This window comes from Rana temporaria, chromosome 4, assembly GCF_905171775.1.
Source record: "Rana temporaria chromosome 4, aRanTem1.1, whole genome shotgun sequence".
In the NCBI taxonomy this organism is placed as follows: Eukaryota; Metazoa; Chordata; class Amphibia; order Anura; family Ranidae; genus Rana; species Rana temporaria.
This window is the reverse complement of record NC_053492.1, coordinates 183,051,183-183,065,887: the sequence shown is the minus strand read 5'-3', so window position 1 is coordinate 183,065,887 and position 14,705 is coordinate 183,051,183. Positions and strand designations below refer to the sequence as shown.

General features: G+C 41.7%; 1 protein-coding gene across 3 annotated transcripts in view; it reads left to right on the top strand.

Annotated features, from left to right (window-relative positions):
• MCF2L2 (MCF.2 cell line derived transforming sequence-like 2) overlaps positions 1 to 14,705 on the top strand; it is a 366,799-nt gene that overhangs the window by 73,008 nt on the left and 279,086 nt on the right. For all 3 annotated transcript variants that reach the window (XM_040349448.1, XM_040349451.1, XM_040349447.1), the window contains exons 3-4: positions 3,123 to 3,237; positions 10,775 to 10,865. In XM_040349448.1, coding sequence (XP_040205382.1) covers positions 3,123 to 3,237; positions 10,775 to 10,865 — 206 coding nt within the window. The remainder of the gene's footprint in view (positions 1 to 3,122; positions 3,238 to 10,774; positions 10,866 to 14,705) is intronic.

The following is a 14,705-nucleotide window of genomic DNA, read 5'->3' as shown; positions in this document are numbered from 1 at the left end:
CTGATAAAAAATTTGCTTAATTCTAAAATAGGCATTATTACATTCTATCACAGTGCAAGCATCCAAACAGCATAAACAAAATCAAACATAAAATAAACCATGGCCACTTGGGGCGTCTACCTTCACCACACAGGAACCTATCTTGGAGTCTAGCACAGCCTACTGCTGGGTAGACACTGCTGATCATACAGAAGAAAAACAATAGTCTTTTGATTTTTATCACACAGAAAAATCAATCCTCTCCTCACCTCCACAGAAGACTTTCAGTACACTGCTTCTCCTTACTCACAAAGCCTCAGGATGCAGAAATTCAGTGGTAATCCTCTGGACTACTTATATAGGCCTTAATTGCCTCATTCTGAACAGCTGGAGTCTTCCAACGGCCTTTAGCCTTTTCTGGCTACATTTGCAGCCGACGCCTAATAACAATTGGTGTATTGTCTAAACAAGGCAGAAATGTATGTCCCGTCTGTGACAACACCCACGGATTTACCTGACTTCCTGTCACAGTATATATATATATATGTGTAGCGCCCTGCTCCTGTTGATCAGGCACTGCTGTAAATTTAGTGGGGTCTGAGTCGTTATTTGGCTTAGACAAGTGTAATAATGGGCAATTTAACCTCTGTTTCAGCCATGGCTGTGCTGGAAGTAACCACCATTGTTCGCCTGGGGGTGCTATTACCATCCCAGGCCAAGGGTGGCAGCAGCAGAGTCAGGGTGTATTGGGTGTCCCCCTCGGCAGCGAATCAGTGGGAGTGATCGTTCCGCTGTGCATGCTGGGGAGGGGTACTTAAGGGACAGACGCCATTGGAGAGTCTGTTGTCCTACGCGCCTCGTGGCCCGCCTGGCCGGGGGTGCGTGATCCTGAATCCTGACCAAGTTGGTCTGGGGTCGCGGCTTTGTTTAGTAGGCCCAGTAGTCAGACTGGGTTTACACTTTCAAGGTGATCCTGTACTGTCTGTCCTGCGGGAGGAAGCCACTTGATGAAGGAAGCCAGGGGAGGACCTATCCTGGAAAGGACCATGCAAGAGGCTGGTATCTTGGGAGAAGGCCTGGAAACTTCATCGAAGGATGCACCATACACTGAGAGGCTTGATGGTGGTCGCCTGTCAGATCTAAGTTCTACAAAAGTTAATCTGGAGAGATCCGGGTGCTGAATCCTGTGGCAGAGGATTCTGGACCAAAAGTGTCTCCTCATAAAGGAAGGTCTGTGGCAGAGACTGTACTTTATTCCGTGCGCCATTCCGGCTGCTAGGCCAGTGAGAGGGACCTATCCGGGTGAGTAATACCCACTCTGGCTAGAGTGGCGACGAGAATTGTTTGCTGGAGGCAGGAGTGTTTCCTTTTTGAGACTATATACCTGAACCTACCTACCTATTTACCCTTCCACCCCTCCAACTTCTTTTCTACTAAGTTCTACAAATAAATCCTAGAAAAAGAAGTGTATCGTATGGACATTGGAGTTCTTCAGACTCTCTTTTATTGCCCTGGACAGAGAGAAGATAGAGGTAACGTGCCACCCAAAATACTCAGCAGCTCCTTCGGGGGTTAGTGCTACATATATATATATATATATAACGTGTGCTGCATGTTGTATCCACACCAATTTTCTGTAGTATCCACATCAAGCAGGCAACACTCTCACCAATGCTTGTTCATTATATGAGAATCAATGGGATGTCATACCGCAACTTGCTGCAATTAAAATCTTTTATTCACCCTTTTATTTCAACAGCACAACCTTACGAGTAAGCAACTGTTTTGCGTCCCACACTTACTGGATAGGAGATTGTGTAAGCAATGAAAATTATGGCCGAATCACTACATTTATTTATGTGTTTTCACTAGGTGGCAGCACAGTTCCAATTCTGACACCACTTATGGCAATAATTAGAGAAATACTTATTTTGTATTGAGGTCTACTGGTAGAAGTTATGCAAAAATATTGAAACCGATTAAAGGAAAATAAAAAGTTATACAGTCACATGTGTAAGACAAAACGGTGCTGTGTAAATCATTATGGATTTTAAGCTTATAAATGTATATATATATATATATACACACACACATCACTTGAAAAATGAAGTGTAAACTGAAAAATACATTTTATGGTATTCCATATTCGAGTGAGAAATAAAACTTGTGTGTTATGCAATTAATAAATAAATATTTAATGTAAACAGAGCACTGTACTGTGTTTGAACATGTTATATCACCTAGTTTATATGTGAGAATGATTTGCTTTATTACAACATGTACATTGTCACGAGACAGAACGTGTGGGGAAATACATATTCTAATATGACTATTATATCTTTCAAATTGAAATTATTACATACATGTTTTCTTGCCTGCTACCCTGTTGGCCTTCAATCCCAAATGCATTTATTTATAGCACTGTGTTTTATATCCAGGCTATTGGGCTCAACTAATGATGTTAACAGACAGTAAATCGTACCTCCATCCCCCAATGTTTTTTTTTTTTTTATATATATATTTGTTAGTTGTCTTTTCCACTTTATACATTACATTTCTTAAAGAACGCACACTCTAATGCCGCGTACACACGTTCGGTTTGTCTGATGAAAAACGGTCTGATGGACCGTTTTCATCAGACTAACCGATCGTGTGTGGGCCCCATCGGTTTTTTATCCATCGGTTAAAAAACTAGGAACTTGTTTTAAAATTATCTGATGGTTAATTAACGAAAAAAAACGATCGTCTGTTGGCACGTCCATCGGTTAAAAATCCACGCATGCTCAGAATCAAGTCGGCGCATGCTCGGAAGCATTGAACTTCATTTTTCTCAGCACGTCGTTGTGTTTTACGTCACCGCGTTCTGACACGATCGTTTTTTTAACTGATGGTGTGTAGGCAAGACTGATGAAAGTCAGCTTCATCGGGGATATCTGATGAAAAAATCCATCAGACCGTTTTCATCGGATGAACCGATCGTGTGTACAGGGCATTAGGGGATATGACCCCCGTCTCTAGTCAGATTGTGTCTGGATGGCTCACCTTCTAGTATTTATGCCTAGCCTAAATCAATGTATTATTCATAATATTTGGTGGTGATGTGAAATTATTACAAGTTTACAAAATTATATTTTTGGTTTCAGGGGGAAGAGGGAATGATGGAGCACCCATAATAACCTTCCCTGAATATCCCAACTTCACAGAAATTCCCGATGATGATTTTGTGAATGTTATTACCTACTTAACAAGCATTCCCAGGTAAGTAACCACTGCAAAGTCCAGTAGTCATTTCCTAGTTCTAAAATGATCAACAGTGATAACCAAGCAGAACGCATGTATGTGATTGTGTATACACAGACCTCCCAACTTTTTGAGATGGGAATGAGGGACACCTATTAGCAAAAGTATGCAGGTATAGGACACACCCCTTGCCACACCCCTTAAAGGTGAATTGTACAAAAAAAAAACAAGATTGGTTAAACCCACAATTGCTTGTTGACCACTACTATTCCTTTCTATTAGCTTTCTGGATATTGACTTCATATCCAGATCCGGTTGATGTGGTCTTCATCCATTTACAGTCAGCTTGTATTGACCCTTTAGGCGTATGCTTATTTGGGTTCAATACCTCTGGTAAGCCTCCGCTTTTGGTGGTGGTCATTTTTCACTATTCATTTATTTTATTCACCGTGGTGTTTGGAATCATTCACTTGATCACTCATCTATCAACAGTTCACTTTCAACAATCTATTGTTATCGATTCATCAGATACGGACTTTTCATTTGTCCACAGTGTCAATTGGTGTTAACACAGACTAACAACACCACATCATTTTTTTACTTTTTTATTTTTTTAGCGCCGCAATATTGTTTTTGTATTGTTTATTACTTTCTTGTTTCACTAGATTGTTTGTGGCTGCTCATCACCAGGATAGCGCAGATTTATTTTTTGTTTTTGGAAAGCATATTGTGACCTGGTATTAAGGAGGTGAGCGCAAATGTTGAAAGGTGGTTGGAGTCATTGAACATCACTCTTTTGGAGAAAAGTACACAGCGTGGATTATATTAACGTGCACAAACGTTTTTTTTTTTATTGGAGTGAAAGGGACATTTATATTGAATTAACATTAATAACCTTTATTATGATCAGCAGGGCTTTTTTTCAGGGGGAACTTGGGGGAACTCAGTTCCACCACCTTTGGCTCAGATCCTTTGGAGCCTGCTCACCACAATCGCTTGTAAACACAGAAGTCTGGTTTCTGTGTTTACAAGTGACAGCTCTGCACTCTGTATGTAACCCCTTGAACTCTGCACTCTGTATGTAATGCAATCCTGGTATTTAATGCCCCTTTAAGACCCTTCTACTGTTTGTGAAATCTGAACAGGGTCGTGGTTGAGTTCCTGCACCTATTTTCTGAGAACAAAAGCTCTGATGATCAGTGTTGATTTCCATGTTTATAATTTATTTTTTATTGGTGAAATACATGTGTTACTTTTTTCTGTATCACAAAATTAAGGACAGTACCTAAGTTTGTTCAAATTTCACTGAGAGGATACACACGTGCACATTTAAAGGGGGCAGGCGCAGCAAAATTTGTTGAAGATTACACCCATCGATTATCTAATGCATAATTTAAGGTATAGGCACAGCAAAATTATACGTTTTTTCACGCAGTAAGGTCTATTTGAAATAAAAAGAGTAAAAAGAGTTCCTCAAATTGGGACTTTAAACGGACCACAAACAGTAATGGATTTAAAAATAGAAATTTATTGAAACATAGTAAAGAACATCAAAAATTTGAATAAAATCAAACACGTAGTGATGGGCGCAGACATGGAAAATAGCTGAAGAACAGGCAGGCCCACAACTGCCAGATAGACAGAAAACCAACGCGTTTCTAAATACAAAATGCAGTTCTTCTTCAGGGACAAAGGGCTTACAGGTTCCAAATCTGTAGCTTAAATCCCATTTGTTAGTACTTCACCTAAAAGAGATCATAACTCTTTGATTGGGGAAAGAGCATTAGCTGCGCATTAGCATCAGGACAAGAAGACGAGACATCCAGTGGTTCACTTAGGGACAAATAGTCCCACCAGAAAAGGATGAAAACCTAGGAAACTTTACTATAATATGTCCCAGTGGACATTCACAATATGAGAGATAAGGACTACTTATCCCCAGAACCGGATCATCACCAGGTCGGTATGTGTTTGTGTCTATATATTATGTCAAAGCATCCAAAACGTTGAAGGCCGTGTATTAATGTGAAAATCTACCACATGGGTAAGGAAGCCCTACTGATCTTATGTCTCTAAAAGAGCAGCCACCCAGAAAACGCCAGCAACTACGCTGCTCTTTTAGAGAAATAAGATCAGTATGGCTTCCCTAGCCATGTGGTAGATTTTTGCATTAACCATTTCCATACCGGGCCTATTCTGGCACTCCTATCCTACATGCAAAAATCATAATTTTTTTGCTAGAATATTAATTAGAACCACCAAACACTATATATATATATATATATATATATATATATATATATATATAATCTCTATCTCTATATATATCTCTCTCTCTCTCTATATATACATATATATATATATATATATATATATATATATATATATATATATATATATATATATATATGTTTTTTTAGCAGACACCCTAGGGAATAAAACGGTCATTGCAACTTTTTATCTCGTATGTTATTTGCACAATCATTTTTCAAACGCCTTTTTTTGGAATAAAAATTGTTTCATGAATTAAAAAATAAAACAGTAAAGTTAGCCCAAATCTTTTGTATAATGTGAAAGACTGTTACGCTGGGTAAATAGATACCTAACATGTCACGCTTTAAAATTGCGCACACTCATAAAATGACGCCAAACTTCAGTACTTAAAAATCTCCATAGGCAACGCTTCCATTTTTTTTTACAGGTTACCAGTTTAGAGTTACAGAGGAGGTCTAGTGCTAGAATTGTTGCTGGCGCTCTAACACACGCAGCGATACCTCACATGTGTGGTTTGAACGGCGTTTACTTATGTGGGCGGGACTTGCATATGTGTTCGCTTCTGAGTGTGAGCTACTGAGGAAAGGGGCGTTTTAAATATTTATTTATTTTTACGTAATTTTTGCACTTTTTTTACATTTTTATTTTTTTGATCACTTTTTTTGATATTACTAGAAATGTAAACATCCGTTCTAATTTCTGGTCACCAGTCATCTCTATGCTTCCCATCCGGCGCTGGCCGATCGTTTCTCTGGGTCCACAATGGCACGGGAGAGCCCGGAGAAGTACTGTATGGCGGCGGGAGGGGGGATGTCCCCTCCCATCACCTATAAGAATGATCAAGCAGTGGAACTGCCGCTATGATTGTTCTTATGGTGCACAGAATCGTCGGCAGCAAATGGTGATATCTGAATGATGACTGTAGCTGCAGGCATCATTCAGATATCCCTACTAAAAAGTCCAGGACGTCATATGACGTCCTTGGGCGGGAAGTGGTTAATACACACCCTGGAACGTTTTGTTTTGACATAATATATAGACACGAACCCGTACCGACCTGGTGCTGATACGTTCACAAACAGCCAAATTTGAAAGGAAATTCCAATACCTATAATTTAATAGTTATTATTAGTTAGTTATTATTTCGAATTTTACTGATTTTCTTTCTTTTTTTCAGATTTTTGAATTTTCAAATTCGGAATTGCCGAAATTTGAAAATTCGAAATTTGGAAATTAGAAAATTCGGAAAAATTACAAAAATGGGTATACAACCACTTTAAGTTGATTGTTATTGGTGATGTTTTTTAGTGTTGATGTACATATATCACTGTAAACATGTCACTAGAACTTAATTTATGCATTTATACTTATACATTTATGCATACGTTTGGATTGTAAGGAGACAATATTATTATAATAAAATAAAATAAAATAAATGAAGGTTGGAAGTAGTTAAAAAGGAGTTTAATACTGCTTCAGAAAGCATTAAAAGTCAGCAGGTACAAATACTGTAGCTGCCGACTTTGTCCTCAACCGAGCCGATTATTTAATCGGCTGCCGGGTGCTGACGCCGCCATCTTGACCAAGGGAAACCAGCAGTGAAGCCTTCCTTTCTACTGTGAATGCATGCAATGCGCTGCACCTTGCAAATGGGCAGCAGTCTTCTGGGACCAGTGAAGTGTCCCAGAAGGCTGCGGAGGGGGGGCTAACTCCTGCCTCAGTTCACTGTGGCAAACTAAGCCAGAAGTGGGAGCGGGTATCTGTCAAAACCATGTACCCGCCCCCCCCAAAAGGTTGCGGAGAGGGAGAGGAGGCAGACAAGCAGAGCTTACCCTTTTGAGTGGAGCTCTGCTTTATATAGGACTCACTAGAATTGACTAAATACTAACAACAACATACAAAGCCATTTACAACTCTTGTCTCAATATACCACCATTTGTCTTCTCTGCTCCTTCGAAGATCCATGCTCTTTAGCTTCCCTTTTTTCCTCCCATGCTAATCTCCAGGACTTCTCCCAGAGTCTCTCCCATCCTCTAAAATTCTCTACCCCAATCTGTCCAGCTGTCTTCTACCCTGTCCAGTATTAGGGAATCCCTGAAAACCCATCTCTTAAGGGAAGCCAGTCCCACAATTCAACTATTAACAATAACAACAAAACTTCCCATTAGATAATTTCTCAGTTATTACCTTTTGCACCACTTGCCCTTCCCTATTAGATTGTAAGCTCTCAGGAGCAGTGCCCGCTTAACCCCCTTGAATTGAATTTTGTTGTGTCCCCCTTTATGATGTAAAGTGCTGCACAAACTGTTGGCACTATATAAGTCCTGTATTTTAATACAAATAAGCGTTACAGTGACTCTTTCGGTAAAAAATGAATAAAAACATGTAGGAAAAATGACTCGCACTCCCGTTGTTGCTCTTTAAAAATTATTTGTTTTTACTGACAAGCCACAGTAAAACCAATTTCACACTGGGTCATTTTGCAGGCGCTATTGCGCTAAAAATAGCACCTGCAAACCAACCTGAAAGAGCCGCTGCTCTGTCTCCAGTGTGAAAGCCCCGAGAGCTTTCACAGTGGAGCGGTGCGCTAGCAGGATGGTAAAAAAAGTCCTGCTAGCTGCATCTTTGGAGCGGTGAAGGAGCGGTGTGTATACCACTCCTGCCCATTGAAATCAATGGGACACCGTGGCTATACCGCCAGCAATGCGCCTCTGCAGAGGCGCTTTGCTGTGGTTTTTGACCCTTTCTCAGCCGCTAGCGGGGGTAAAAGCTAGCGCCCCAAAATTGGTGGTAAAGCGCCGCTAAAAATAGCGGCGTTTTACCACCAACGCCGCCCCCGCCCCTGTGTGAAAGGGACCTAAACAAACGCAAAGGCCTATTAGGCTTATTAGGTCATAACCCATAAAGGCAAAAAAACTCCCTGAGTCCCTTTTACTTGTACAATAATAAAATCCCTTATGGTACGTTTTAGGATGTACCGCTATTTCTCTTAGTTTTTTTCCCCCATCCCTCTCTCTAGTTGTTTTTCTTGTTCTTTCTCTTCCTTTTCTCTTTGTTCCTCCTGCTCTTTTCCTCTCCCTTCCATGTATTCTCAATTTTTATTCCTTCTCTTACTCCTTGGTGGGGAATGGGATGAGTGGCAGTGCTGAGGGGAGTTCTGATCTTTGGTACTCTTGATCAAGGTCATCTGCTGATATGAGCACTTTAGTGGGGACTTGTAATGGCAACTATAATCACAGGTAGTGTTACTTGTTGTGTCTCCGACTTTGTGGTGTCTCCTAGGGGTGACACCTAAGCTGAAATTAGGAGATAAGGTCTCCTCCAGCCCCTCCCACTTCACATTCCTCACCAGTCAGCTGACCTTTAGTCTCTGCCCCTTAGCCAAGCCATGAACTGAATGGGTGGCTGCGAAGAGGCTGAGTGGGCGGCCGCAAGCTCCAGGAACAGCCAAGCTGCGTGGCCACAGGCTCCAGGGACAGCCATGCTGGGCGGCTGCAAAAAAGGCCGGGAGAACGGTGCAGGCTTCAGGAACAGCCCAGGATTCAGTGACCCCTGGCAAATCAACCCCCAGGTTGAGAACCGCTGCCTCAGGCTGACTCGCCGCCCCATATTAGTAGCGGTCTCCTCCTGCCGCACTATGTTACCTTCTTCTCTCTTCGGGGTAACGGGCAGCCGAGACGAGCGGGCCAAGCTGGTATGTCTGGCGGTGCTGCAGGCTTATTGCAGCTGGTCTGCCTCTGCCTCCCTGGGAAATACTGGGCAAGTCCACAGCTCTCTGCACCGGCTGTTCCCTTTCTTCTCCCCTCCGCTCTTTAGCCATGGTGAGGCACCTCCTGAGCCAGTCTTCCCCGCCACTGTTGCCTGCTCATTCCAGCACTTGCCTCATTTGAGATTTCATAGTCAGGTCCACTGCAACTTAAAAGTATTATAGCGCTTTTGAGGAGCTTGTTGCACCGATGCTGACTAGCTGAACACTGAGGAATACTCCTGTGAGAGGGTCCTATATATACAATAAGCCCCTTTCCAGAACATTCCCAGGGGTCACATGACATTCTAGGAAATTCACAAATGTCATGTGACCATGTTTCCCACCCCCAATCCCATTTGAAATTTTCTTAAAGGGACCTTGTCTCTAATACAGTAAAATGTACATATCCCTATATTTATTTATTTATTTATTTATTCCCCAACACATCCATCTCTCCGATATGCTAGCAACTCAGGGTTTTTCTTTTACCTTTTCTGCAGTACCTAGCTGATTAAAAAACGTAAAAAAGAGGCATAATTCTGATTGCATATGCATTCTGACTGCATTACAGTGATACCTTTTAGAGGGTTAAATCAGAATATAAGCATCTGACACTTCTAGTTCTGCCAAATGTCTATGTTAATTATTACGTGCTGCGGTTCCCCCTGCCAGACACTTCATTGCTGTCTGTTCTTGTAGACACTTGGGGCCAGATTCACAAAAGGGATACGACGGCGTATCTGCTGATACGCCGTCGTATCCCTGTTTCTATCCATGCGACTGATTCATAGAATCAGTTACGCATAGATATCCCTAAGATCCGACAGGTGTAATAGTTTTACACTGTCGGATCTTAGGATGCAGTACCGCGGCCGCCGCTGGGGGGAGTTTCCGTCGTAAACCAGCGTCGGGTATGCAAATTAGCAGTTACGGCGATCCACAAAACTTTTTCCCGTCGTTACGTCGCTGCAAGTGTTAGTTTGCCGTCGCAAAGATAGGGCACCTTTTACAAAGTGTAAAGTTACTACACCATGTAAAAGTATACCCGTCTTTCCCGCGTCGCTTTTGAATTTTTTTTTTAAAAAAATTTTCCCGGTGCAAGTCTTTTTTTCACGCCGCGATTCACAAAACGTCGGCGCGTCGCAATTTTGCGCAAAGCACGTCGGGAAATTTGCGTCGGGAGCATGCGCAGTACGTCCGGCGCGGAAGCGCGCCTAATTTAAATGGTACCCGCCCCATTTGAATTGGCTCGCCTTGCGCCGGACAGATTTAGGATACACCGCCGCAAATTTCCAGGTAAGTGCTTTGTGGATCGGGCACTTAGACAGAAAATTTGCGGCGGTGTAACCTAAATTGGTTACGTTACGCTGCGCCCGGGCTACGTGAATCTGGCCCTTGGTCACAAAGAGCCATATTTTCAGTATTGCGTTCAGTAAACTGAAGTAACCAATATAGCTATATGTATTTTAGATATTTTCACTTTGTCAATTCTTGCTCCATAATTCTTTGATTTGTGCTTGCTATCTCTTACAGTCTGGAAGCAGCCAGCATTGGGTTTGTCGTAATCATAGACAGACGGAAGGATAAATGGAGCTCCGTGAAGGCCTCTTTGACACGTATAGCGGTAAGAACAATCTGGGGAACTAACTAAGCCTCCTGTGCCATTACAACGGCAAGTACCATGCACCACGATAATAGAGCAGATATACCTGTTTTAGGTCTGTGCCACCTGTACCAGTTTCTATTTCAGAGTGAGACAGAAGCTGGTACGGGTTCTGCACCTAATTAATAAGAGATTGTGGCAGTTTTCAGTATAGAAAACTGCCACAGATCTCTGCCAGATCGTACCTTATATACAGGATATAAGCTGTTTGCAGAGCGCTCACATTCCACTCTGCTCAAGCATTGATAACACTGCATTAGCAGAGCCTGCACAGCCCTCTTCCTACCTCTAGAGGGAGAGGGGGTGGAGGGGGCAGAGGGATCAGAGCGTGCAGCTCCAGCGGTGAACAGGGAGCAAATCCATCCTAATTAACAAATCGGCCTGCAAGTTTACAAAAGTGGCGCAGACCTAATGCCTGTAAAGCAGAGAAAGCAGTTTGGACAAAATGGTTCTTTAATATTAGGCTGCATCTCCAATGCAAACCAGCAGTTCTGGATGTTGGCCCAGGCCCAGGGGTATAATAAAGGAATAGCTTATCTGGCTAAACCCACTAAAAATGTGGAAGAAAACATGGTTATAGTTATGGTTATACTTTCTCGTAGCCCATTAGAGATGTATTGTTTTTTTTGTTTTTTTTCTCTACACTCTGATTTGGTCTTTACTTAGCATTAAACATTTTTCAGATTTACTTTTTCCATTTGTTCTGAACTGGGTAGGCAATTTGCTTGTAGGGTTGAGGTGATACTGAACTCCCTAGAAACAACTCTTGATATGTAAAATATTGGCAACAAAATATTGACTGGCCTTGATGGTGAATGTTGCCCAATAATGTGTACATCATTCAGTATACTGTACATCAGGGGTCTCAAACTGGCAGCCTTCCAGCTGTTGTGAAACTACAAGTCCCATCATGCCTCTGCCTGTGGGAGAGCTTGTAACTGTCAGCCTTGCAATGCCTCATGGGACTTGTAGTTTTGCAAACAGCTGGAGGGCCGCCAGTTTGAGACCCGTGATGTACATTGTTATTGCTGCCACACCTGAACCGTCAAGGATCTAAAAATTAATCTGTCAAAGTTCAGGTATCATTTCAGGAGCTTTTCCTCCAGCTCCATTTAAAACATTTTTTTAAACTAAAAGAAAACAGATTAGTGCAATTATGTACTCTTTAATACAATTAAATTGAATTATTGTACGAACTTGAATTTGACTTAGTATAAGCCTCTTGTAATCCCCTGCACAGCAGCGCTCAGTCTGGGAGAGGGAAGGGCAGCAATCTAAGATAGTTTTGCTGCATGTCCATGATGACAAGTTGAAAGAACTAAGTATTTGTGTTTGGGCAGAGCTCAGCTTTTAAGGCCCGTACACACGATCAGAAAATCGTACAGAAAATACTGCTTTCAAAGCGATCGTACGATAATCTGATTGTTAGTATAGAGCTTTCGAGTGCCGATCACAACAATTAATGCGAAATTATTTGATGGGACAAGCACAAAAGTTTCTTTTTTTTTTTTTTATAATTCTTTATTTCACTTTTCTTTTCTTTTTCCACATACAAAAAATATAATACAGCCATTTTGTCATAGTTTCCATTTGTAACATCCATTAATCATCTCACACTAAATATTTTAAATTTCTACCGCCTACTCCATATCAGCCCAATCTCTCATTAGTTACAGTACTATCTTTTGCAGATCATTACTTCCTTGTGTTACCGTCTTCTATGGAGTAGCACGCGATAATTTACATCTTTCTTCTCCCCCCCCCCCCCCCTAACAAACAAAAAAAAAAAAAAATTCCCTCCTCTCTCTCCCCCCCACCCCCACCCCCTCCCCCTCAAAAGTTTCTCATATGATACCAGATTTTCGTTTAACCACTTCAGCTTTGAAAGGTTTTACCCCCCCCCCCCCTTCCTGAACAGGCCATTTTTTTGTGATGCGCTGCATCGCTTTAACCCCTTTAGCCCCATACCATTTGGCTGCCCAAAGACCAGAGCACTTTTTGCGATTTGGCACTGCGTCAATTTAACTGACAATTGTGCGGTCGTGCGACGTGGCTTCCAAACAAAATTGACGTCCTTTTTTTCCCACAAATAGAGCTTTCTTTTGGTGGTATTTGATCACCTCTGTGGTTTTTATTTTTTGTGCTATTACAAAATAACAAATAACAAAAATAGAGCGTCAATTTAAAAAAAAAAAACAATATTTTTTACTTTTTGCTATAATAAATATCCCCAAAAAAGTAAAAAATAAATCTCAGTTTAGGCTGGTACGTATTCTTCTACATATTTTTGGTAAAAAAATCGTAATAAGCGTTTATTGATTGGTTTGCGCAAAAGTTATAGCGCCTACAAAATAGGGCATAGTTTTATGGCATTTTTCTTAATTTTTTTTTTTACTAGTAGTGGCAGTGATCAGTGATTTTTATCATGTCTGCGACATTATGGCGGACACATCGGACACCTTTGGTGCTATTTTGGGACTATTCACATTTATACAGTGAACAGTGCTATACAAATGCACTGATTACTGTGTAAATGTGGCTGGCAGTGAAGGTGTTAACCACTAGGGGGCTAGGAAGGGGTTAAGTGTATCCAAGAGAGTGATTCTAAATGTTAGGGGATGTGGCTACGAGTGACACATCACTGATCGCTGCTCTCGATGAGAGGGAGCAGACAATCAGTGACCTGTCACTAGGAAGAACGGGGAGATGTTGTGTTTACACCGACATCTGCCCGTTCTTCAGCTCTGTGACCCGATCGTGGGACACCGGCGGACATCGAGTCCACGGGTCCCGCAGGCACAATCACGGAGCTCGCGGCAGGGTTACAGGTTACAGGGTTACACGTGACCACATGGCAGCAAATTTAAAGGGACGTACATGTACACCCATTTGCCTGTTCGTGCCATTCTGTCGACGTATACGTTTGTGCGGCGGTCGGCAATCGGTTAACTGACAATTGCGCGGCCGTCCGATGTTGTACCCAAACACAATTTATGTCCTCTTTTTCCTACAAATAGAGCTTTCTTTTGGTGGTATTTGATCACCTCTGCAGTTTTTTATTTTTTGCGCTATAAACAAAAAAAGCCTGACAATTTGAAAAAAAATAACATAATTCCTCTTCCGTTCATAGACGGACACAGCCTTCTTTGACATTAGGGTTATGCTTCTTCCTACCAGGAGAGTTCTCCTGGTAGGAAGAAGCATAACCCTAATGTCAAAGAAGGCTGTGTCCGTCTATGAACGGAAGAGAAATGGATTTTACGGTGAGTACAAAAATCCTATTTTCTTCATTAATTTAGGCCAATATGTATTCTGCTACATATTTTTGGTAAATAAAATCCCAATAAGCATATATTGCATGGTTTGCACAAAAGTTATAGTGTCTACACACTATGGGATATTTCTATGGACGTTTTATTGTTTTTATTAGTAATGGTGGTGATCAGCGATTTTTAGCGGGACTTTGACATTGCAGCAGACAAATCTGACAGTGGTGCTTTTTGGGGATCAGCGAAACCAATACAGTGATCAGTGCTAAAAAAATGCACTGTCACTGTATAAATGGCAATGGCAGGGAAGGGGTTACCATCAGGTGCGATCAAAGGGTTAAGTGTGCTCCTAGGGAGTGCTTTCTAACTGTGTGGGGAATGCTGACACTGGAGGAAAACAGTGATCCGTGTTTCTGCTTAGCAGAAACACAAGATCTCCTTTTACCTCCCTCGCAGAAAGGTGGTCTGCCTTGTTTACAGAGGCAGACTGCCGTACTGTCTCTCCTCGGAACAATCGCAGGTTTGGCTCCCA